Source organism: Salvelinus namaycush, chromosome 11, assembly GCF_016432855.1.
Source record: "Salvelinus namaycush isolate Seneca chromosome 11, SaNama_1.0, whole genome shotgun sequence".
NCBI lineage: Eukaryota > Metazoa > Chordata > Actinopteri > Salmoniformes > Salmonidae > Salvelinus > Salvelinus namaycush.
In genome coordinates, this window is record NC_052317.1 from 21206566 (window position 1) to 21229571 (window position 23006).

Consider the following 23006-nt stretch of genomic DNA (forward strand, 5'->3'; position numbering starts at 1 on the left):
AGACTGACTTCAGCCTTGATGGCATTGGAGCCTCCCTGATAAATGCAATGAGGAAATATTTACACCCAGAGCAGCTATAGCTCTCAAGATTTACAATATTAATGTTCAGTCAGAGAACAGACAGTCATGTTATCACATGTACAGTACATACATTCATTGAGGATCCTTTCCTCTTGTTCTTTGTTTTCTGTGGATCTGCTAAATTCTTGTTACCAACCAGCTATACTGTAAAATAACATTAAACAACAACGGTGTGTGGGAAAATCAGTGTTCTTCCATCCCCTTAATGTCTCATGTATTGAGAGAGAGAGAGAGAGAGAGAGAGAGAGAGAGAGAGAGAGAGAGAGAGAGAGAGAGAGAGAGAGAGAGAGAGAGAGAGAGAGAGAGAGAGAGAGAGAGAGAGAGAGAGAGAGAGAGAGAGAGAGAGAGAGAGAGAGAGAGAGAGAGAGAGAGAGAGACCACCACAGACAATAATAGTGTGGTTGTTTACGAGTGGCCATATGGTGGATGTCCTCTGCCTGGTAGCTGCAGGGAGACTTTCCCCTGAAGATGAGATGATTCTGAAAATATATCTGTTTCCCAGCAACCCATCCTCACCTGTTCCTTGTCCCAGGACCCTTATCTCCCTCACAGGAGTGTAACAGGGGTGTAAACACCCCCTAAACTGCAGAGGAAACTCAGGAACGTCCCAGGTAGGCCTAACCAAACGCTGTCAGATGGAGTCAGCGTCTCCCCCTTGTCAAAAATAAATCCGCCCGCCCTGGCTTGTACAGCCCCGTTCCTTGCCTGCCTCCAGATGTGGCTTAATTTACTGCGACTCGGCTAATTACTGTAATTAAGGATTAATTACTGTTAATTACCTTCGCATAAACTCATCACCAGTCAAAGAGTGGAGCCTTATGAAATGTGCCATGCACACGAACACATACCACGGGCCCCAGAAGGAGCATGTTGTTGGCTTCTCGTTGGATGCCTGACTGGTGTGTTGCTGAGAGGCCTCGTGTAGAGCCACAGCAAAGGGCAGGACTCCAGCTACTCGTGGACAGTCACCTCTGAGCTCCATACGGTCCTAACTACTAACTATCCATCGCTTCCCCAACTCCTGGAGCACTGCGTCTGTCTCTGGTGTCTGCTGTCATTTGCTGCATGACTTTCAGGCTAACAAGCCCTTGCCGAAAGTTAGGAAAACCATTCAGGGCATATTGATAAGGCCTTGAGTTTTTCGTGACCTCACCAAGAAAAAAACTCATGGCCCTACTTATGACTAATTCTGACTACCCACCCATATTTTGGGGGTAATCTAATGGGGGAACCCTAAAACAATCAGGTGGGCTCCCGAGTCTAAGGCACTGCTTCTCAGTGCTAGAGGCGTCCCAACAGACCCTGGTTCGATTCCAGGCTGTATCACAACCGGCCGTGATTGGGAATCCAATAGGGCGGCGCACAATTGGCCCAGCGTCGTCTGGGGTAGGCCGTCATTGTAAATAAGAATTTGTTCTTAACTGACTTGTCTAGGTAAATAAAGGTGAAATAAAAAATAAAAATTCCCATTTCCGTGCATTTCCGTCAGTGTGTCGTGTCGGTTATAATTAGTTAGAGCTAGGATGGGTAGATGGTAGATGCCAGAGGCAGCTATTTTAATGAGCGTACCCCCCACTGATTCCCCCCTTAGAAATGGAGATTAAGTCACAAGCACCCGGTCCCTATGGTACACCAGTGACACACACACAAGCGTGCACACACACACATACACACAACCAGACTTAACAACATTTTAAAAAGTGACTCGTCCTGTCAATGTTATTTGATTGGTCATCTAGAGTTGGGAGGAATGTTGATAATTAAATGTGATTTAAATCTCTATGGTCTTCCTCAGATGAATAAGTCCTAGGCCCTATAGTATATGTGTCACATACACCATGTAACAGAACACATCAAATATATGACATTTCAACACAGGTCAACACAAACAGATAGTAAGATAACAGGTCACTGTAGTAATTCACCAGCTCGGGGACACTACACTCAAGAGCACAACTGGTTTCATCTCTCTGAGATGAGAGACCATTAGTAAACTAAGCATTATTCATTTGTTTTTAATAGACCAGCAAAGCTACCAGTCACTGTGTTGCTGTGTTGTACTCTATGTTGTCAGCTTACATAGGGTACATAATACTTCATATAGAGGCCTTTGTCTCTCTCATAGTCGACTGACTACAGCTCCCTGCTCAGGAACACTCGTGACTGATCAAGAATGAGATATTCAGCCACCATGATTTCCGCTGCCGCCCCGGGCAGATTAAAACTGCATGGGCCGAGCATGGGTTTAATTAGATCAAGACGATATATATTTGAAGACACCTTAAGAATGGACCGATGATTGCTGGGGGGCTAATGTATTGCCTATTTTAAATAATGAATACTTTTAATGAAGGGGCTTTTAACTGTAGAATGCTTGGTGGGGGTGGGGGGGGTTCTGAATGGTCTTTCCTCCTCTGGCGGGAGGGAGGCATTGGCTGCTGCTGCCTCGTTATCGGGACCGGCCCCTCAGGCTTCAGCCTGGCCTGCTTAAGCCTCAGATGACCACCATAATTACTGTTATTATGAGTAGCTGGAGGGGGAACTTGCTCTGAAAAACACCCACTAAGCTGAGTGCCTTGTGTGGACTGTGTCTTGCCCTGCCATGCTCCCTTTACCCTGCCTTGCCTTTCCTTTCTTCGCCTGGCCTCTCTCATGAGGAACCACTGGTCGCAGAGGGGGGTGAGAGGGTAAAGGAGGGAATGAGGGGGGAAGAGAGGGAGAAGGAACGGCCACCAAATCCGCCTAATGTGACGCCTGTCAGCTCGTCTCTTACCAGCTGTCACCTCCCAAATGCACTGGGGTTCATTATTTTAATTGACACCTCACTTTCCTATTCTATTTCAATTTTTCGCCTTTCCTCTCTCTCTCCATCCATCCATCCCTCTACTTCTTTTCCCAATCTTCCTTCTTCCTCCTCTCTCTTTCTTGTTCCCTTCTTTTTCATTGTCCTTGTCGTTGTCTGCCTGGGCCTCTGTCAGCTGCTATAACACTCTGGGTTCTGCCCACTTTTGAACATGACACTGGAGATGGCAGATAAAGCATAAAGCAAGTGTTTTAGAGGGTCTTTATGGCTTTACCCTTGTGTACCGGAGTTGTTCTAGTCCCCATTATCTGATGATAGAGTGGACATTTTGGGCCATGGAGACTTTCCTGTGAACACAGTGAGGAGTAAACCTTTCTAAGGACAAAACTGCTTTGTGATTTTTTTAAAGGAACAGAACATGCTTGTTGACTGACTTTAATAGGTGCTGTGCTACCGATGTCGGTAGACACCCATGCATTTAGTAACTATTGATTAGCATCAGTAGCTTACGCGTCTATCAGACGAACCACATTGAAATGAATAGAATTCATTGTTTCTATACTTTCTATACAGATTATTCATACCATGCTGCCATCACATGCAGAGCAGTGGATTATGTTGATGGCTTGAACAATGAATCCTTAAGGACTAGGGAAGTCAGTTGACAATTTGTTTTAGTTGTGATACTCGTCATGTCCATTGTAAATCATCACACTGCTTCCTCAGGATTACAGATTGTTGTTTTTCATGTCCCAGAATGCTGTGTGGCAGGGATGAATGGTGGTGATGTTCGATTATCATGTGTCTGTCGCTACCATTCCCGCTGACTGGCCTGTGGCAGGCCCACACACACACTCACACACACACTCACTCACACACACACTCACACATACACACACAGGGTTTGTGATAGGCCCACACAGACAGGCACTGCGCGCCTGCGTCAGAAACACGGCTGATTTATGGACCGCTGAAACCCTGGATGACGTGTGCCCACAGAATCAATACAGACTGTGCTTATAGGACTGACGCTGTGACGTGGTCCAGAGATATGCACATACACACACAAACAGATACACACACGCAGACATACACACACACCCACAGAAACACACACACCCACAGAAACACACACACGTACACACAGCACTGCGGAGGAGTGTATTGCGTTACTGTATCGACATGAAATGGATCCGATCCAGCATTGGTTGCTAGCTGCCAGTCAAAGGCGAGGAGGGTAAACTTTCATCATGGCTGTCAGGGACATCAGTGCTGCCTTGTTTGGCCGTTCATCTTCCTAATTGTGACAGAATACTTCAACATCATTAATTAAACATGCTTTCATTTGAAAGCGCTCACTGGGAGCCAGGGCTGGAGGCTGAGAGAGAGGGGAAAAGTCTGCCAATATGCAGAGAAGGCTGTTTTATGTATGGGCATTTTCTCTGTGTGTGTGTTTGTGTGGTTGGCTGTGTGGTAGGTTTGTGTTTGTGTACAGACTAGTGCTTTGCAAACATGTTACAGCCCAGTAAGACAGAAAGGTATGACTATGAGCCATCCTTTAAACAAACAATAGTCTTAATTCAGAACATGAAATTATTTCAGTTATTTCATCAGATGGATGGTTACTTCACCATTTTTATTTTCCATATTGCTGCTCTGTGGGGGAAAGAGAGAGGTTGAATTAAACATGAGTACAGAGGGAGGGAGAGGGGGATTGTGAGTGCTCTCTGTTCAATTAAAGTCTGTCTGTAACGGTCAAAATGAAATGATCGCAGTCTTTTTATAGAGACACACTGCTAGTCTAAGAATACTGGCCTGAGGGACCTATCAATGAAAACAGTAGGACCAATGGGAAACAGAAGGAGACATTCTAACAATAGTACGGTATTTTAAAGGGGCAATCTGGGATTGGTACATCAATTTTTGGACATTTAAATGATTATATAAAGCCATTGTTTCTTGAAGAATCCGCCTCCTATTGCCAGATGATTATGATGTAGTGTTTTAGGGTGGCAGAGTTCACTCTATGATGCTGGACTGGCGTTGAGGACTTTCATCTAATTCATGGCCATTACTGAACAGGAATAAGTCAATCTGATGGCTATGGTTAGAGTAATTATGCCACAGCACAGTGAATTGTATCATTATCTTTATTCATTGTATTTATTTAATCAATTTCATGCTTTTAGTGTTGCACTGGAGGATACTGTGAACGAATAAATCACTGTTTGCCTCATTAGGTTTCCTCTCCAGTTGGAGGTACCCTACATGTTGTTGTCAGGAAAACCTCACAGTATTCTAGTTTTCCTAGTCTGCAAGAAATAGCAAGGCAATATTTGATTTGTTGTTCTCTATCTCGTCTCAGTCTTTTAGATTCAGAGTGGACAATGAGGTTAGAGATAGTGACATTGACTGAGAGATTGTTGTTTGGTCGGTTGGGAGGGTTCTACAGCTGAGGAACGAGAGATTAGTTAGGAGATGACTGACTGAGGTGAAATAGCTTTAGGGCTTTTTAAGTTTTAAGGGACGCTACCAGGATAAATATTTTAAGTGGACAGTAGTCAACACCCACAACGCATGCAAGCAAATACACACACACACACACACACACACACACACACACACACACACACACACACACACACACACACACACACACACACACACACACACACACACACACACACACACACACACACACACACACACACACGCACACACACTCTCCTTTCTGAAACCCTGACCTTTCCAGTCTTCTGATAACCATTGACATTTTGCCTCCTGAGTCCGCATGCTCAGATGGTGAAGCTGATCGGGTGTGGATGGGGGGGAGGAGGGTAGAGGCTTCATGGGAGAGACAGGTTCTCTGTGAGGGCTTGGGAATCCATCTTGACCCCACTCTCACTGGAGAGGTCAGCAGGCAGACAGCATATCTCTGTGGACATAGCCACAGACAAAAGCATAGAGCAACATACAGTAACATGGGCCAGACAGTGTACTCCAGCACATCTCTCTCAGCAAGCCACCTCTTTCATTTACTGCCATTCTGTCGAATTGTCACTCTTAGCCATTTTAAATACTGTATGTTTAAAGGTATTGATTTACCCCTTATAGTAGGTATGCATATATATTAATTGATGCAGACATGTACTATGTCCAGGCAGTGTAGTGTATGCTGCCAGTCTGTGTAAAGATGGTGGATGAAATGAACAGGCTACACCTGGTTGTTTTTACCACCTCTGAGAGACAGATAGCTCTGCTCCTTTACTTAGGGAGCCTTCTAGTGGCAGACAGAGGAAGAGCAGTGTGGTCCACGTCCACACACCACTCACAGCCCTGCTGGTACCATAGTGACACACAGTCCTGTTGGTACCATAGTGAAACACAGCCCTGCTGGTACCATAGTGAAACACACTCCCAAATATACAGTGTTTTCTCAATTCTGAATCTTTTCTGAGTGTTGTCCTCACTAGATTACACTTTTGGCTGAAAGGGGCTGTAGTGGACATGTTTCTCTCTCAAGATGCTCCACTTCACCGTTTGTCAGACATGATAGACATGATTTCACTGTGGAGTACACACCACAGGAGGTTGGTGGCATCTTAATTGGGGAGGAAGTGCTCGTGTTAATGGCCAGAGTGGAATCAGTGGAATGGTATCAAATGCCATTCCATTTACTCCATTCAAGCCATTATTATGAGCCGTCCTCCCCTCAGCAGCCTCCACTGATACGCACACCATTTAACTGTATAAGACCACAGGAGGAACAGTTGAAGGAATGTTATCTTCAAACAACCTTTGGTGTTTGCGTTTGTAGATGGGTGTGTGGATTTGTATGGGTGTGTGGGTAAGCGTGTATCTGTGGATGTACGGGGGTGACAGGTGTTGTTTGCATATTCCTCTGAGTGCATATACCATGGAACATCATTTTGCACTCTGTGGTACTGGCTGATGTTGGTGTGTGGCATGTCACAGCCACCTCTCCAGTGGAGCAGCGGGCGAGGGGGGAGGGAGCAGAGAGCTACGTGCCTATGGGGGTGTGAGGGGTGAGGAGCAGGGCCAAACTGGCTACCACTCCTATCACTAAGACTGGACACCCCAAACTGTTTGACCAGGGCCAGAAGTGGGCCGGTAGCCTTAAGGGCCAGTCGCCTAAATAGGACTGACAACTACCTTGTTAGCACCCTTTCAGCAGCCGTTAGGGGAGTCTTTCAATTTTGCTGCTTGTTTGCTAACTGTTATTCAAAATCTAGTGTAGCATTTATTTAGTAAGTTAGAAACGATGGTTGTGGTGTGACAGTGACCCATAAATAAGACTATACCGGCATAGCTTGTCTGGTGTTAATAAATAGTTTTTGTTCCTTATCACTGAGATGATCCACATTGACATTAGACATGAGTCATTGTATTGCTCTTCAGCTGGAGTAGATCATTATTGTACCATTTTTACCCCGGTCTGGTTGTGATGATAGTATTAGTTTGCCTGACCAGGAAGATTATTATCTTTTTATGAAAATATGTTATTGTTTTAGCCACTAAGAAAATATCCTAATCTGCTCTTCAGGAGTGCAAAGAAAAATGAACTCTCTTGGAAGTCTGTGTTAATTATTTACATGAAATGATATTCAAAATCAATGAGATGATAGTTTTATTATCGTGGGTGCTGCCAGGCACAGTAGGATCCAGGTTTTTATGGCACAGACGTGGGCTATTAAAGAGACGGTCATATTTCAGAGGGAACAGGTTGAAGACTGTAGAAAGAAGAAAGTACAGTGGTACACTGCAGTCACTTCACTTCTCATCCAAATAGTATTTTTTTTATTACAGCGCTGTCCATTAATGTTAACTTTGCCTCTTTCCTTTGCAGTGCCACTGCTAACAATCAGATGTTGTGTTAGCGTCAATATTGTGTAAGATTTTACATCACTAGTTTGTTACTAACTGTTTTTTTTCTTCTCTATTGTCTCTACAGTGCTCAGTATCCGTGGTTCCCAGGAGGAGGAGCCTCCAGATGCCCAACTCATGCGATTGGACAACATGCTTCTGGCGGAAGGCGTTTCCGGACCGGAGAAAGGGGGCGGGTCTGCGGTGGCGGCGGCTGCAGCAGCAGCTGCAGCGGGAGGAGGAGTGGGCTCGGACACAAACTCGGCAGAACACTCAGACTACCGGGCCAAGCTTACTCAGATCCGCGGGATCTACCACACAGAGCTGGAGAAGTATGAACAGGTGAGGACAGACCACGTCCCTCATAACTGCTCTCTCCCTTCCCATAAACCCCTTCGGCTCTAAGAAGACCCTCACAACTCCTCTCACATGCTATAGGCAACCCTTCTCTCCCTTAAGTCCTGTCTGCTCTGAGTTCTGCCATCTCACTACATATTGACAACCAAGCCACTTGTAACTGTCCTCTCTCCGCACCAACAGACAACCCCACTGCCGTCTCACTACACTCACACTGCACACAAGTTTTGTTATATTTAGATAATTATTCTCAAATCAAACCCCCCAAAGCACCTCCTGAGCAACCACGCTTTCAGAAATCACTTTTCAGCTGGCAAACATTTTATCAGTCACACACTCGCCAAAGAGAGCATCCTGTCATATATATTACCACCTGTCATCATCTTAAGCAGACTCGTCATCACTACCTGTCACAGTGTTACTTATGCACCTGAGTATACCCATGTCACCACTATGTGTACTACCGATACAGTGTGTACGGGCGGAACGGCTGTTGCACTGAACTGTGTCTCGTTTCAACTGACGCGACCCCGGTGCTGACAGTCAACAGACTCCCCTGTCCCCAAACACAGCAGACACTTCCCAGTGACTGATTCTGACAGAGAGAGAGAGAGAGAGAACGAGTGAGACATTGAGTGAAAAGACAGAGAGAGAAGTGAAGAGAGAGAAACAGAAAGACAGTTCAAACCTGGTGAACAGGAAAGAAAGCCTCCTGTCATTTTAGACATCTTCATTTTTTTCTTAACTGTTGAAGAAAAGTCTCCTCAATATACAAAGAAAGTCTCGGTTTTGGTATAACTAATCCACTGCTTTGTATCTGCCACAACACTGCAATACTTGTATTACTACTACTACTCTGTAGTACTTGTAGTACAACTACTAGATTTTGTCATTGTCGAATGAGAACCTATTTTCTCCAAAACAGAAACTTTTCAGGAAATGGAAAAACAGATTTTTTCCCCTATTAACGAACATACAATTATGAAGCTATTTTGAGTACATTTTCTATAGTCTCAAAATGTTCACAGTACATTGAGGGGAGTCACTGCCTTCAATATTATAATAATGAAAATTGGCAAAAGTGTTGTTTTCCAACAGCGACATACTTATGACATACTTATGATACTAACATTACTTACAATGCTTGCAATGTCTTACTTCTCTGCTGTATTCAAGTCAGTGAGATTGCTCTCTGCCTCATATGAGTGCGCCTGTCTGTCTCTTTAGGCATGTAATGAGTTTACCACCCATGTGATGAACCTGCTGAGGGAGCAGAGTCGCACACGGCCCATCTCGCCCAAAGAGATAGAACGCATGGTGGGGATCATCCACCGCAAGTTCAGCTCCATCCAGATGCAGCTCAAACAGAGCACCTGTGAGGCCGTCATGATCCTGCGCTCCCGCTTCCTCGATGCCAGGTCTGTGTGTGTCTTTCTCTAACTTGAACTTATTGTTATGAAAACAGGCAAAACCTTTGTTATGATGCAGTTACATTATTTGGACAGCAATAGTCTGCCTTGTGATAGTAAATATGTTCTCTTTCTCTCTCCCCCCTTCTCTCTCTCTCTCTCTCTCCCCCCTCTCTCTCTCTCTCTCTCTCTCTCTTTCTCTCTCTCTCTCTGCAGACGAAAGAGGAGGAACTTCAACAAGCAGGCAACAGAGATCCTAAATGAGTATTTCTACTCCCACTTGTCCAACCCCTATCCCAGTGAGGAGGCCAAGGAAGAGCTGGCCAAGAAGTGCTCCATCACAATGTCACAGGTATGTGCCGCCAATCGCAAGCCTCGTATCCATCCTGTGTGTGATGAAGCGAACTCTAATCTTCTGTTGTGCGTGTACATGTATGGAAAACACAGTATGGCTCCTATCATGCCACAGGAAGTCAGCTAGCATAAGGTCATACAGGTCCAATGTTTAATTCTGCATTCTGTAATGGAATCACATAGGCTGTCTTATGATAGCATGTGATAGCTTTCTCAAACAATTGTTTCAACAAAACAAAATGCGATTTACTACAGACATTTCTTCTCACATAATTTGTACTTTAAATGTTTCACAGGTATCGAACTGGTTTGGAAACAAGAGAATCCGATACAAGAAAAACATTGGCAAGTTCCAAGAGGAAGCAAACATGTACGCCGCGAAGACAGCCGTTAGTGCAACCAGTGTATCAGCCCATGGCAGCCAGGCCAACTCCCCCTCCACCCCCAACTCTGCAGGTCAGTATCCAGCCATAGTGGATGTGACCAGTATGGTACCAAGTCAGTACTGTTAATGTTAGTTTGGCTGCGTACCCCCAATTCAACATGAGCACAGATCATCATTATCAAGAGCTGATATATGTAGCATTATATATGCTACATTGGGAGGGATCCACATTGCAGTAGTATGGACAAATCAATTCAGAAATACAACATTTTTGAGCAGAGAGGTGTCATCTCAACCCTGGGCCCCAACTCAAGAATCTAGTCGCTGTCTCTGTTCCTTTTGACTAACAAAATGCTGTCTGTACCACCCCTTTCTGAACTAACCCAATAACTTCTGGCCCAGTGGTACGGTCCGTCTCTCTCTCTCTCTCTCTCTGGGGTTTGTCTGGTTAACACACCATTTCGGACTCAGTCTTGGTTAGAGAAATACTTCATCCATCCTGTGACTTGTCTGGTTGACCTCTTGTGTGTCATTAAGCTATTGACGGGGCGCTCCAGCCTAGTCCTTTGTCATCATGGTGACCCTTCAGCTGTATTGGATTATGGCCTTGTCTTGTGTTTTTTTCTGCCTTCAAATCAAGTTAGGCTGCGTTCTCTTTTAACATCTGTGGAGTTTGGCTCCATTAAAAGGACAAAGAGGATTCTTTCAGTCTTCCTGTCGATCAATTAGCACTTCCTTAATGATCCAACCAGTCCGGTAGCAAGGAACTTAAACAACAAGACAATCCATCTATTCTGTTTCAGTTTCATCCCGGTTTTAACCCCTAACCTTATTCTTAGTAATATGATTGGCATCACAATTACCACAAGAGTAACAGTTGGTGTAGTGTTGATCATTAGTACAGTATAGTTCAACATTTTCTTAGAATACCCCTTAGCCAGATTTTTCAGTTACATTTCCATAGGTACATACAGTATAGTAGACGGTGGCTGGTCACTGATGTGGTTCCCTGTTCACTACACCATATTTTGCTTTCAACCCTCTCCTACTAACCCAACTGACTGCACTTTTTCTGCTGCATGATCGTGTTAACCCGTCTTTCCTTTCTTCTCTTCTCTCTCTTCCTCCCTTCCCCCTCTCTCTCTTTCTCTCTTTCACTCTCTGGCCTCCCAGGTTCTGCTGGCTCTTTTAACATGTCAAACTCCGGAGACTTGTTTATGAGTGTGCAGGCTCTGAATGGGGACTCATACCAGGGGGCCGGGGTTGGGGCCAATGTTCAGTCCCAGGTAGGACCCTCGCAGAGACTAGTACGTTATCTACGTAATCCATACATTAGTACACTAGTTGTCATGTAGATAGATACTTAGCTAGCAGTCATACACTATTAGTGGCCTGTTGAAGACAGTCATTGCCCCACGACGGACAGCCTTATGAGGTCTAGTATTAAAAGACTGAATCTCCCTGCTCAGTTGTTCAAGCACTGCCCGGCCTACAAGGTTTCATTGAAATCTGAATCCCAATCTCTTGACCTAGTCCGTGAGACAGAGGTCATATGTGATTTTAGCCGTACACTGATGTGGCGGCCATTATCAGGCTCATGAATGAATAGACGACTGCAGACAGATTTGGAAACAATACAAGACTCGTCAACACTGCTGACAACAGTTGTCATAGCCACTGATGTACAACAGTCCTCTGACCTTGCCCCGTTGGACAACGATGACTAGCACAGAGTTTTCTGAGTTTTGGGATTGGGAGGAAGTCTCATTCACCATAGGTTGGGTTGAAGAGTCACCACCTGTTCGTCTCTCCATCCATCCCACCTTTATTTTTAAATCAACTTGTCACGTTCCTGACCTTATTTCCTTTGTTTAGTCTTTGTTTAGTTGGTCAGGACGTGAGCTGGGTGGGCATTCTATGTCTTGTGTTTCTATGTTGGGTTGGTTGTTTGGCCTATTATGGTTCTCAATCAGAGGCAGGTGTTTGTCATTGTCTCTGATTGGGAACCATATTAAGGTAGCCTGTTTGCACTGTTGGTTTGTGGGTGATTGTTTCCTGTCTTTGTGTTCTGCACCAGATAGGACTGTTTTCGGTTTTCACATTTATTGTTTTGTAGCTTGTAGTGTTCACGTTATTATCTTTATTAAATCATGTTGAACACTAGCCGCACTGCGTTTTGGTCCTCTCCTTCATCCCAGGAAGAAAACCGTTACACAACTCTCCAAATGCTTGAGGTGTTTCATGAATATGCATAGTATTAACCCCTGGGGTGGACAAGATATCTCCTGGGTTGATACTGGGTTGTCCTTGTCAGGGGGTCATTTGGCTGCACACTCATTCCCAGCCACTGAGGAGAGGAATTTGTTTCATTTTCATTCCTCTTTGAATTGTAATAAGATATTCATATGAGTTCCCTTGTGATGATATGTGTGGTTGTTTGTCGTTGTTCTTTTGTGATATCTATTGTGTTGAACCTGTATTACAGGCCAAATCATTCTAAACTGTTGCTGTGGTAACCTTTCCCAGTGCATGATACCCTTTTGCTATCAGACTGACCTTTCTTATGCATGAAGGTCTTTTTCATCTAGAGCTTTTGTCTGTCTGACCCGCCCTTTTCTCTACGTGTGTCTGTGTGTGCATTCGTTCCAGGTGGATACTCTTCGCCATGTTATCAGCCAGACAGGAGGATACAGTGACAGCATCGCCGCCAGCCAGATGTACAGTCCACAGGGCAATGTAAGAACACCAGCAAACAACAACTTTCTTTAATTTCATCACAATATTGCCTCGTCTTACTTTGGTCTCTTTGAAAGAAAAATAACTATTTCTATACTATACTTCTATAGATATTCTTCTTTTGTTCCGATGCAATGTGTTCATACATTTAACCAACAATTCGATAGAAAACTGCCTTTATTAGGGTTTCAGTTTGTCCCTTTGCACAATTATTTGGAAGCCAATGTGTGTGGGATGCCACTTAGTTAGCAGTGGCCTGTTGGTGGCTGGGCTGTTGTCCAGGCGACGGCCCTTGTGTACTGGTAATGCCCCGGGCGCCAGGTGAGGAGGCAGGAGTCAGACGGAGCGAGAGGCGGCCGGCCAGGCGTACGGACACGCTCAGAGCCTGCCTGTCTGGGGACATTAGTGTTAGCGAGGCACCTGCAGCCGACAGGAACAAGGCCACAGGTGACACCCTGCCTGTCCAACACTCAGCTCACGTGGCACCAAACGAAAAGAAACACAGACCTAATTTCTTCCCCATTCCAAGAGCCCCCCCAAAAATAATCGCCCCAGAGTATAAGCTTCAGTCAAATCTATCTACCAGAATGCCATGTTCTGATGGGGTTTTGGCAGGGCAAGGCTGGGAACACTGGAGGGTGTGTGTGTAGTGTTAAGATCTACAGTGACAGGCTGTGTTGTAGAGAGGGGAATCAATAAGGCAGTCACAGCAGGGTGAGAGGGGGTCTGGGCCAGCAGTCTGAGTGCATCGGTCGCATCATTCGTCCAACAACCACAATGACACTGACAGCAGCGAGCCCTGTAATGTCCAACCCAAGATGCTAAAAAAGGAAGTGGTGGTGGACTGAAGATGTTCTACTGAGCTTCCTCGGTAAACTATGCTGTAACTAAGCTAAATGAGGGCTGATGAAAATGGGCAATGTTAAGATCACTGTCTGTTATTCAGTGGATGCATAGTAGGTGGTTTCTGTGAGGCAGCCTTTGACAAACCAATACGGGCATTCACATTTGCAGCACATCAGTCGTCAACACCTAACTGTCTGTGTAGATAGTGTGACCCTCTGCCCCCATACCTCAAAATCTGAGCCGAATCCAAATGAACTTTTTATGCAATTATGTTTTCAAACAATGTATTCAAACATCAAAATATGATGTCCTTGTAAGACACTTCATTTATATTGTAGAATCATATTATTATTTTGATGTTTAGACTTTTCTATAGAAGCTTTTAATCTTGGATGGATCTTTTATTGTGCAGCTAAACAATTTCCACTCATTCTGAGGTTTCTAATGACTGAGCTGAGTCAGTGAGCAGCCTTCACATGCCGGAGCTCTCTTTTATCCTTGAACAGTAATTACGGCTGTGAAATAGGCGAAAGGTGTCACCAAAGCTGAAGATTTTAAAAGTGTTTTTTTGCTCCCCTCGGTTCTAAATGTGATGAAAGTTGCTCTATGTGAAATAACAGGGTTTGAAAATAAGAGGGTGCCAAAGCCCATCTCCAACAGCTTTCACTGATGGCATGGAAATTGCTATTAATGTCCCAAATGCTCTTTAAATCGACCTATATTCCCGGGATTGGAAATTGCCTCCTATATTACGAACCCATTATATTTTCATCCCAATAGCTGATGTGATAATTTGCTATAATTGATTCTCCCATCAACCATCTTGTAGGTTTTGTGTGTGAGAGGTCTGTGCGTTCTCAAAAACATGTCTCTATTGTCTCTACATGAGGCCATTTTGAGACAGATGGGAGATGAAGTCTTGATAGAGGAATTGCACTATAGTGTATGTTGAAGATGCGTAATCCCGCAGAGTGCAAAAGGGTATATTTCAGTTAAAGAGTTTCATGTTAGCTACCGATGCAGCTAAGAAAATATACATATGTGTTAATATATATTTTTTAAGGACTTTTGTCTTTGACTCCACAGACAAACGGTGGCTGGCAGGATGCTCCGACCCCCTCGTCAGTGAACTCGCTCACAGAAGGACCCGGAAGTGTTCACTCGGATACCTCCAACTGATTATTTTACCCTCCACACCTTCCATTCCCACAACCCATCGATGAACTGGCAGAGCCAATCACAGTGTTAAACATAGAGGCATACTACACAGTGTCCTGTAGATTCCAGGGGTGCATAACTAAAACAACCTTTCCTAAGCTACACTACTATGGGACATTTGAGATACATACAGTAATAGGAATGTCAGAACAAAAATCTAAACAATACAAAAAGGATGAATACAAATGTTTGTTCAGATTTCACAGGATATTTAGAGGGCTCAGGTTGCTTACTCACCTGTGATGGTTTCACTCATATTGATGATATTCAGTGATAAGATCAATTCAGACAACCCAACCTGTATACTTCAATTTAAATGCTTCATTCTACCTCTCAGCAACTAAAAAGTAAAACAAATAATATGAAAGAACATTATTTGTTTTCTGACTAAAACATGAACTTTGTCATTGTATGAAAGAAGCACTTCGTCATGCTTTGTTTTGCGGTCCCTGCCCCATTCTATGGTACGACATTTAGGCTTTTAATGTTGTTCCCTTGTTTACAGTGTGTGCTTTACAAACTGTGTTCGCTTTACCCTCTCCCACAGAGAAATAACCAGGAAGACTTAGAACTTGATTTACTAAATGTTTTTGTATTCGTTTCTCCATAGAGGACTTGTTGGGAAAGCAGGTCAGCCTAGTGAACTCTGAGGACCCTTCACCCTGACTAGCAGGTCTTCAATCTGGGTGGAAGGCGTTAGAAAAAGGAAACACGCTGGTATGAGAATGCGCATTGGCTGATCTAAGGGCTTTAATGGAAATTGAGTAGACAATTGAATATACATTGTAGATGTGTGTCTTCCTGGTTTATAAACTTCTGCCCCACGACCCCTTTGATATCTTGTCAGAATGTGGGAGCGCTGTGGGCCAACAAGCACTCACAGGGCTCTGTTCCAATATCCATACTAGTGTACCACTTAGAATGCATGCCCAATACATGCTTCATTCTAAGTATGCTAGTGTGGATATTGGAACAGGGGAACAGAGTGTGTGCTATTGATTGTCTGAGGGCCTGTGAACAAGAGGAGTGCCCTCCTTTTAAACAACCAGCTCATTGAGTATCCATGTGTCTCATCAGAGGTAATCGTGTGAAGTTACAGTTATGTTGTGTAAAAAAAATCATAAATTCAATAAACACCTGTCATCAACAACCCATACGAGCTTGATTCACACTAGTCACCTAATGTTACTGTTAACCAAAACCTTTATACTTATTGATCTATTGTTGACATTTTATGTGTACTTTCAAGAGGTCCTAACCCATCTAGCTATATTCACTCATGTACTTACATGTTGGATTTTTTACTGTACCTTTTGCTAATTTTCCCAATGCTGGTGGGGGATGATAACCAACTGAACAATGCTGCCTAATTGAAAAACAATGTTGAACAGTCCAATTCAGAAGAAACAATTTCTGTAAAAAATCTTTCAAGGATCTGTGTAGTAACTGAGTTTGTTTTTAAGTACATTGCATCAGAATCCAGTTAAACAGGGAAGTCGTTACGTTAATAGGATTTAAAACATAAATCTGCGGATGCAGGTAACACCAGGACTGAACTTACAGTAGCCATGATGCACAGGTCATGCATGAGATGCTTTGTACTCCATGATTATGCTGAACAGACACAATGTTTTCCTGTGATTCAGTGTTCATTACTGTTCAATGCCCTCTCATACAATGGAACTTTACTGTTCTTTAAACCCAGAGTTGATTTCTGTTTCTCTTTCCAGGCATTTTTGGGGCAGTTTAATATGTATTACAGTATATGACAGCATTCTTTCTTCCACTGTATTAAGAACCAAAAACCTACATTATAATGTCACCTGTATCCTTGCTTTTCACTTCTTCAACTGACTTGTATGAATCCTCAGAATCCATAAGCATATTGAATGTTGATGTGCTGAAAGGTCTAATGTCCATAGCAAAACTAGAGGTGGGAAAATTCTTTCAGACAAACAAAGATGATATTTGGACATTTGATATACTGTATAGTACTTGTCCTTTTGTTGTGTGGACTATATAGTTATTCTTTAGTATTTGGTTATTTACTTTTTATGGTATGCTATTGTATGTCATGGTTCCCATATTCTTGTCAATTAGCTCTCTCATGATGTGATTATGTGAACATTGCCACATTGTACTTGACTTGCTTTGTTGAACAATAATTTATGCAGTTTCAACATTAAACTTATTATACTATGTAATACACCAAGACAAATCAGTGGCATTTTATTATTGAACATTTGAGTGAGAAAACAAGAATAATACACTGATGGTTGCCAGTTGGCAAAATTGTATATATTTTTATATGTGATATAGATTGAATGCACATATTGTAAATTCAGCCTCACAAACAATGTAAGTTCAAGTTAAAAAAAGCTCACTTTTCATTTCCCCTCTAATTCATTGTTTTGTTGTGCCAAAGTAGAAGTATTCATAATTTATACATTTTGAATAACTCTCAATAAAACTGTCTGTAACTCCCCTATTAAATACAAGTGAATCTCAACTACTTGATAGTCTGTACAGGGGCCCTGAGCTCTACAACCCATTTGCTCCACATCCAGATTTTAAAATATGCTTGTTTGCCAATAAATGCAATATGATAATGACGCATATAATATAGCTTTTTAGTTTTGATAGCTGAAAAAAGAGGTTCAGGATTCAATCATTTGTAAAAAATACAAATAAAAATGTTTCCTTTGTTGCATGTAATGTGTTCCTTAATAAAATACTGCAGTGTTTTTTAACCATTTGTCACACATTTACATATTTTTTCCGATTGTAACGGCTGCTCTCCTCCTCTTCGTCTGAAGAGGAAAAGCATGGGTCGGACCAATACGCATCGAGGTATGCAGTCATAATGAATTTATTTAAATGATAGACTAACACGAAACACTTGAGAATTTACAAAATAACAAACGCAGTCAACAGACCTGAACAAACGAACTTACATGACACAAAGAACGCACGAACAGGAAAATAGACTACACAAAAACCGAACGAACAAAACAAACCGAAACAGTCCCGTGTGGCGCAACATACACAGACACGGAAGACAATCACCCACAAACTAACAGTGTAAAACAGCCTACCTATATATGATTCTCAATCAGAGGAAATGAATAACACCTGTCCCTGATTGAGAACCATATAAGGCTAATTAACCAACACACTCCCACATAGAACAAACAACACAGACTGCCCATCCCAACTCACGCCCTGACCAACTAAACACATACAAAACAAGAGAAAACAGGTCAGGAACGTGACACCGATAGTAGTCTGGTTCACTTGGTCTTGTAAAAGTTATGACAGGAGACAGGTATACTGATAACAAAACCATATTTGTATTCTATTTATAACATTCTATCTGATATGTACAGTCAAACATAGGACCATGCCTCAGGACTACCTGGCCTGATGACTCCACCTGGCCGTGCTGCTGCTCCAGTTTCAACTGTTCTGCCTGCGGTTATGGAACCCTGACCTGTTCACCGGACGTGCTATCTGTCCCAGACCTGCTGTTTTCAACTCTCTAGAGACAGCAGGAGCGGTAGAGATACTCTCAATGATCGGCTACGAAAAGCCAACTGACATTTACTCCTGAGGTGCTGACCTGTTGCACCCTCGACAACCACTGTGATTATTATTATTTGACCCTGCTGGTCATCTATGAACATTTGAACATCTTGATCATGTTCTGTTATAATCTCCACCCGGCACAGCCAGAAGAGGACTGGCCACCCCTCATAGCCTGGTTCCTCTCTAGGTTTCTTCCTAGGTTCTGGCCTTTCTAGGGAGGTTTTCCTAGCCACCGTGCTTCTACACCTGCATTGCTTGCTGTTTGGGGTTTTAGGCTGGGTTTCTGTACAGCACTTTGTGACATCAGCTGGCTTTATAAATACATTTGATTGATTGATTGAAACATGTACAGGTAACTGCCTGCTTAAAGGAGTCACCAACATAAAGTGTCTTAATAGGGCGTTGCACCGCGAGCTGCCAGAACAGCTTCAATGCTCCTTGGCATTGGTTTTACAAGTGTCTGGAACTCTATTGGAGGAATGCGACACCATTCTGCCACGAGAAATTCCATTATGTGTTGTTTTATTGAGGGTGGTGGAAAACGCTGACTCAGGCACCGCTCCAGAATAAGGGAGGTAAGGCAATAAATAGGCCATAGTGGCGAAATAATTACAATATAGCAATTGAACACTGGAATGGTAGGATGTGCAGAAGATGAATGTGCAAGTTCAGATACTGTGGTGCAAAGGAGCAAGATAAATAAATAAATACAGTATGTTGATGAGGTAGATTGGATGGGCTGTTTACAGATGAGCTATGTACAGGTGCAGTGATCTGTGAGCTGATGCTTAAAGCTAGTGAGGGAGATATGAGTCTCCAGCTTCAGTGATTTTTGTAGTTTGTTTCAGTCATTGGCAGCAGAGAACTGGAAGGAAAGGCGGCCAAAGGAGAAATTGGCTTTAGGGGTGACCAGTGAAATATACCTGCTGGAGCGCGTGCTACAGGTGGGTGCTGCTATGGTGACCAGTGAGCTGAGATAAGGCGGGGCTTTACCTAGCAAAGACTTATAGATGACCTGGAGCCAGTGGGTTTGGCGATGAATATGAAGCGTGGGCTAGCCAACGAGAGCATACAGGTCGCAGTGGTGGGTAGTATATGGGGCTTTGGTGACGAAACGGATGGCACTGTGATAGACTGCATCCAATTTGCTGAGTAGAGTGTTGGAGGCTAAATGACATCGCCGAAGTCAAGGATCGGTAGGATAGTCAGTTTTACGAAGATATGTTTGGCAGCATGAGTGAAGGATGCTTTGATGCAAAATAGGAAGCCGATTCTCGATTTAATTTTGGATTGGAGATGCTTAATGTGAGTCTGGAAGGAGAGTTTGCAGTCTAGCCAGACACCTAGGTACTTATAGATGTCCACATATTTTAGGTCGGAACCATCCAGGGTGGTGATGCTAGTCGGGCGTGCGGGTGCAGGCAGCGAACGGTTGAAAAGCATGCATTTGGTTTTACTAGCGTTTAAGAGCAGTTGGAGGCCACGGAAGGAGTGTTGTATGGCATTGAAGCTCGTTTGGAGGTTAGATAGCACAATGTCCAAGGAAGGGCCAGAAGTATACAGAATGGTGTCGTCTGCGTAGAGGTGGATCAGGGAATCGCCCGCAGCAAGAGCAACATCATTGATATATACAGAGAAAAGAGTCGGCCCGAGAATTGAACCCTGAGGTACCCCCATAGAGACTGCCAGAGGACCGGCCAGCATGCCCTCCGATTTGACACACTGAACTCTGTCTGCAAAGTAGTTGGTGAACCAGGCAAGGCAGTCATTAGAAAAACCGAGGCTACTGAGTCTGCCGATAAGAATATGGTGATTGACAGAGTCGAAAGCCTTGGCCAGGTCGATGAAGACGGCTGCACAGTACTGTCTTTTATCGATGGCGGTTATGATATCGTTTAGTACCTTGAGCGTGGCTGAGGTGCACCCGTGACCGGCTCGGAAACCAGATTGCACAGCGGAGAAGGTACGGTGGGATTCGAGATGGTCAGTGATCTGTTTGTTGACTTGGCTTTCGAAGACCTTAGTTTGTGTCCAGGGTGTCTCCCCCTTTGAAGAGGGGGATGACCGCGGCAGCTTTCCAATCCTTGGGGATCTCAGATGATACGAAGGAGAGGTTGAACAGGCTGGTAATAGGGAGTGCGACAATGGCGGCGGACAGTTTCAGAAATAGGGGGTCCAGATTGTCAAGCCCAGCTGATTTGTATGGGTCCAGGTTTTGCAGCTCTTTCAGAACATCTGCTATCTGGATTTGGGTAAAGGAGAAGCTGGGGAGGCTTGGGCGAGTAGCAGCGGGGGGGGGGCGGGGCTGTTGGCCAAGGTTGGAGTCGCCAGGAGGAAGGCATGGCCAGCCGTTGAGAAATGCTTGTTGAAGTTTTCGATTATCACGGATTTATCGGTGGTGACCGTGTTACCTAGCCTCAGTGCAGTGGGCAGCTGGGAGGAGGTGCTCTTGTTCTCCATGGACTTTACAGTATCCCAGAACTTTTTGGAGTTAGAGCTACAGGATGCAAATTTCTGCTTGAAAAAGCTGGCCTTTGCTTTCCTGACTGACTGCGTGTATTGGTTCCTGACTTCCCTGAACAGTTGCATATCGCGGGGGCTCTTCGATGCTATTGCAGTTCGCCACAGGATGTTTTTGTGCTGGTCGAGGGCAGTCAGGTCTGGAGTGAACCAAGGGCTATATCTGTTCTTAGTTCTGCATTTTTTGAACGGAGCATGCTTGTCTAATATGGTGTGGAAGTAACTTTTAAAGAATGACCAGGCATCCTCAACTGACGGGATGAGGTCAATATCCTTCCAGGGTACCCGGGCCAGGTCGATTAGAAAGGCCTGCTCGCAGAAGTGTTTTAGGGAGCGTTTGACAGTGATGAGGGGTGGTCGTTTGACCGCGGACCCGTAGCGGATACAGGCAATGAGGCAGTGATCGCTGAGATCTTGATTGAAGACAGCAGAGGTGTATTTGGAGGGCAAGTTGGTCAGGATAATGTCTATTAGGGTGCCCATGTTTACGGATTTAGGGTTGTACCTGGTGGGTTCCTTGATGATTTGTGTGAGATTGAGGGCATCTAGCTTAGATTGTAGGACTGCCGGGGTGTTAAGCATATCCCAGTTTAGGTCACCTAACAGAACAAACTCTGAAGCTAGATGGGGAGTGATCAATTCACAGATGGTGTCCAGGGCACAGCTGGGAGCTGAGGGGGGTCGGTAGCAGGCGGCAACAGTGAGAGACTTATTTCTGGAGAGATTAATTTTTAAAATTAGAAGTTCGAACTGTTTGGGCATAGACCTGGAAAGTATGACAGAACTTTGCAGGCTATCTCTGCAGTAGATTGCAACTCCTCCCCCTTTGGCAGTTCTATCTTGACGGAAAGTGTTATAGTTGGGTATGGAAATCTCAGAATTTTTGGTGGCCTTCCTAAGCCAGGATTCAGACACGGCAAGGACATCAGGGTTGGCAGAGTGTGCTAAAGCGGTGAGTAAGACAAACTTAGGGAGGAGGCTTCTGATGTTGACATGCATGAGGCCAAGGCTTTTTCGATCACAGAAGTCAACAAATGAGGGTGCCTGGGGACATGCAGGGCCTGGGTTTACCTCCACATCACCCGAGGAACAGAGGAGTAGTAGGATGAGGGTGCGGCTAAAGGCTATCAAAACTGGTCGCCTAGAGCGTTGGGGACAAGGAATAAAAGGAGCAGATTTATGGGCGTGGTAGAATAGATTCTGGGCATAATGTGCAGACAGGGGTATGGTGGGGCACGGGTACAGCGGAGGCAAGCCCAGGCACTGGGTGATGATAAGAGAGGTTGTATCTCTGGACATGCTGGTCTCAATGGGTGAGGTCACCGCATGTGTGGGAGGTGGGACAAAAGAGGTATCAGAGGTACGGAGAGTGGAACTACGGGGTCCATTGCAAACCAAAACAATGATAACTAGCCTGAACAACAGTATACAAGGCATATTGATATTTGAGAGAGACATACAGTAAGGCATAAAGTGATTGCAGGTCTTGATTGGGAGAGCTAGCTAAAACAACAGGTGAGATAACAGCAGCTAGTCAGCTAACACAGCAACAGCAGGTAAAAATGGCGACGACTAGGCAGAGAGGGTCGGATTAACTACACACAGAGCCTGAGTTAAAACACAGAGCCGACAGATAAAATACAAATAAACAGAATGGAGTACCGTGAATTAATGGACAGTCCGGCAGGCATCAGCTATGTAGCCAAGTGATCATAGTGTCCAGGGGGCAGCCGTAGATGGAGCAGGGAAGCCGCCACTACGCTAGCACGCGGCGTTTAAAGTTAGTAGCCCGGGGGGTGGTCTGCTCAGACGGAGGGGGTCTGCTCAG

The 23006-nt window shown here is 44.3% G+C and overlaps 1 protein-coding gene across 1 annotated transcript in view; it reads left to right on the forward strand.

Annotated features, from left to right (window-relative positions):
- Positions 1 to 17285, forward strand: part of LOC120055906 (pre-B-cell leukemia transcription factor 1-like) — an 86245-nt gene extending 68960 nt beyond the window's left edge. The window contains exons 3-8 of the mRNA XM_039003947.1: positions 7857 to 8110; positions 9353 to 9543; positions 9751 to 9886; positions 10185 to 10344; positions 12923 to 13009; positions 14942 to 17285. Coding sequence (XP_038859875.1) covers positions 7857 to 8110; positions 9353 to 9543; positions 9751 to 9886; positions 10185 to 10344; positions 12923 to 12969 — 788 coding nt within the window. The 3' untranslated portion in view covers positions 12970 to 13009; positions 14942 to 17285. The remainder of the gene's footprint in view (positions 1 to 7856; positions 8111 to 9352; positions 9544 to 9750; positions 9887 to 10184; positions 10345 to 12922; positions 13010 to 14941) is intronic.
- Positions 17286 to 23006: the final 5721 nt, after the last annotated feature.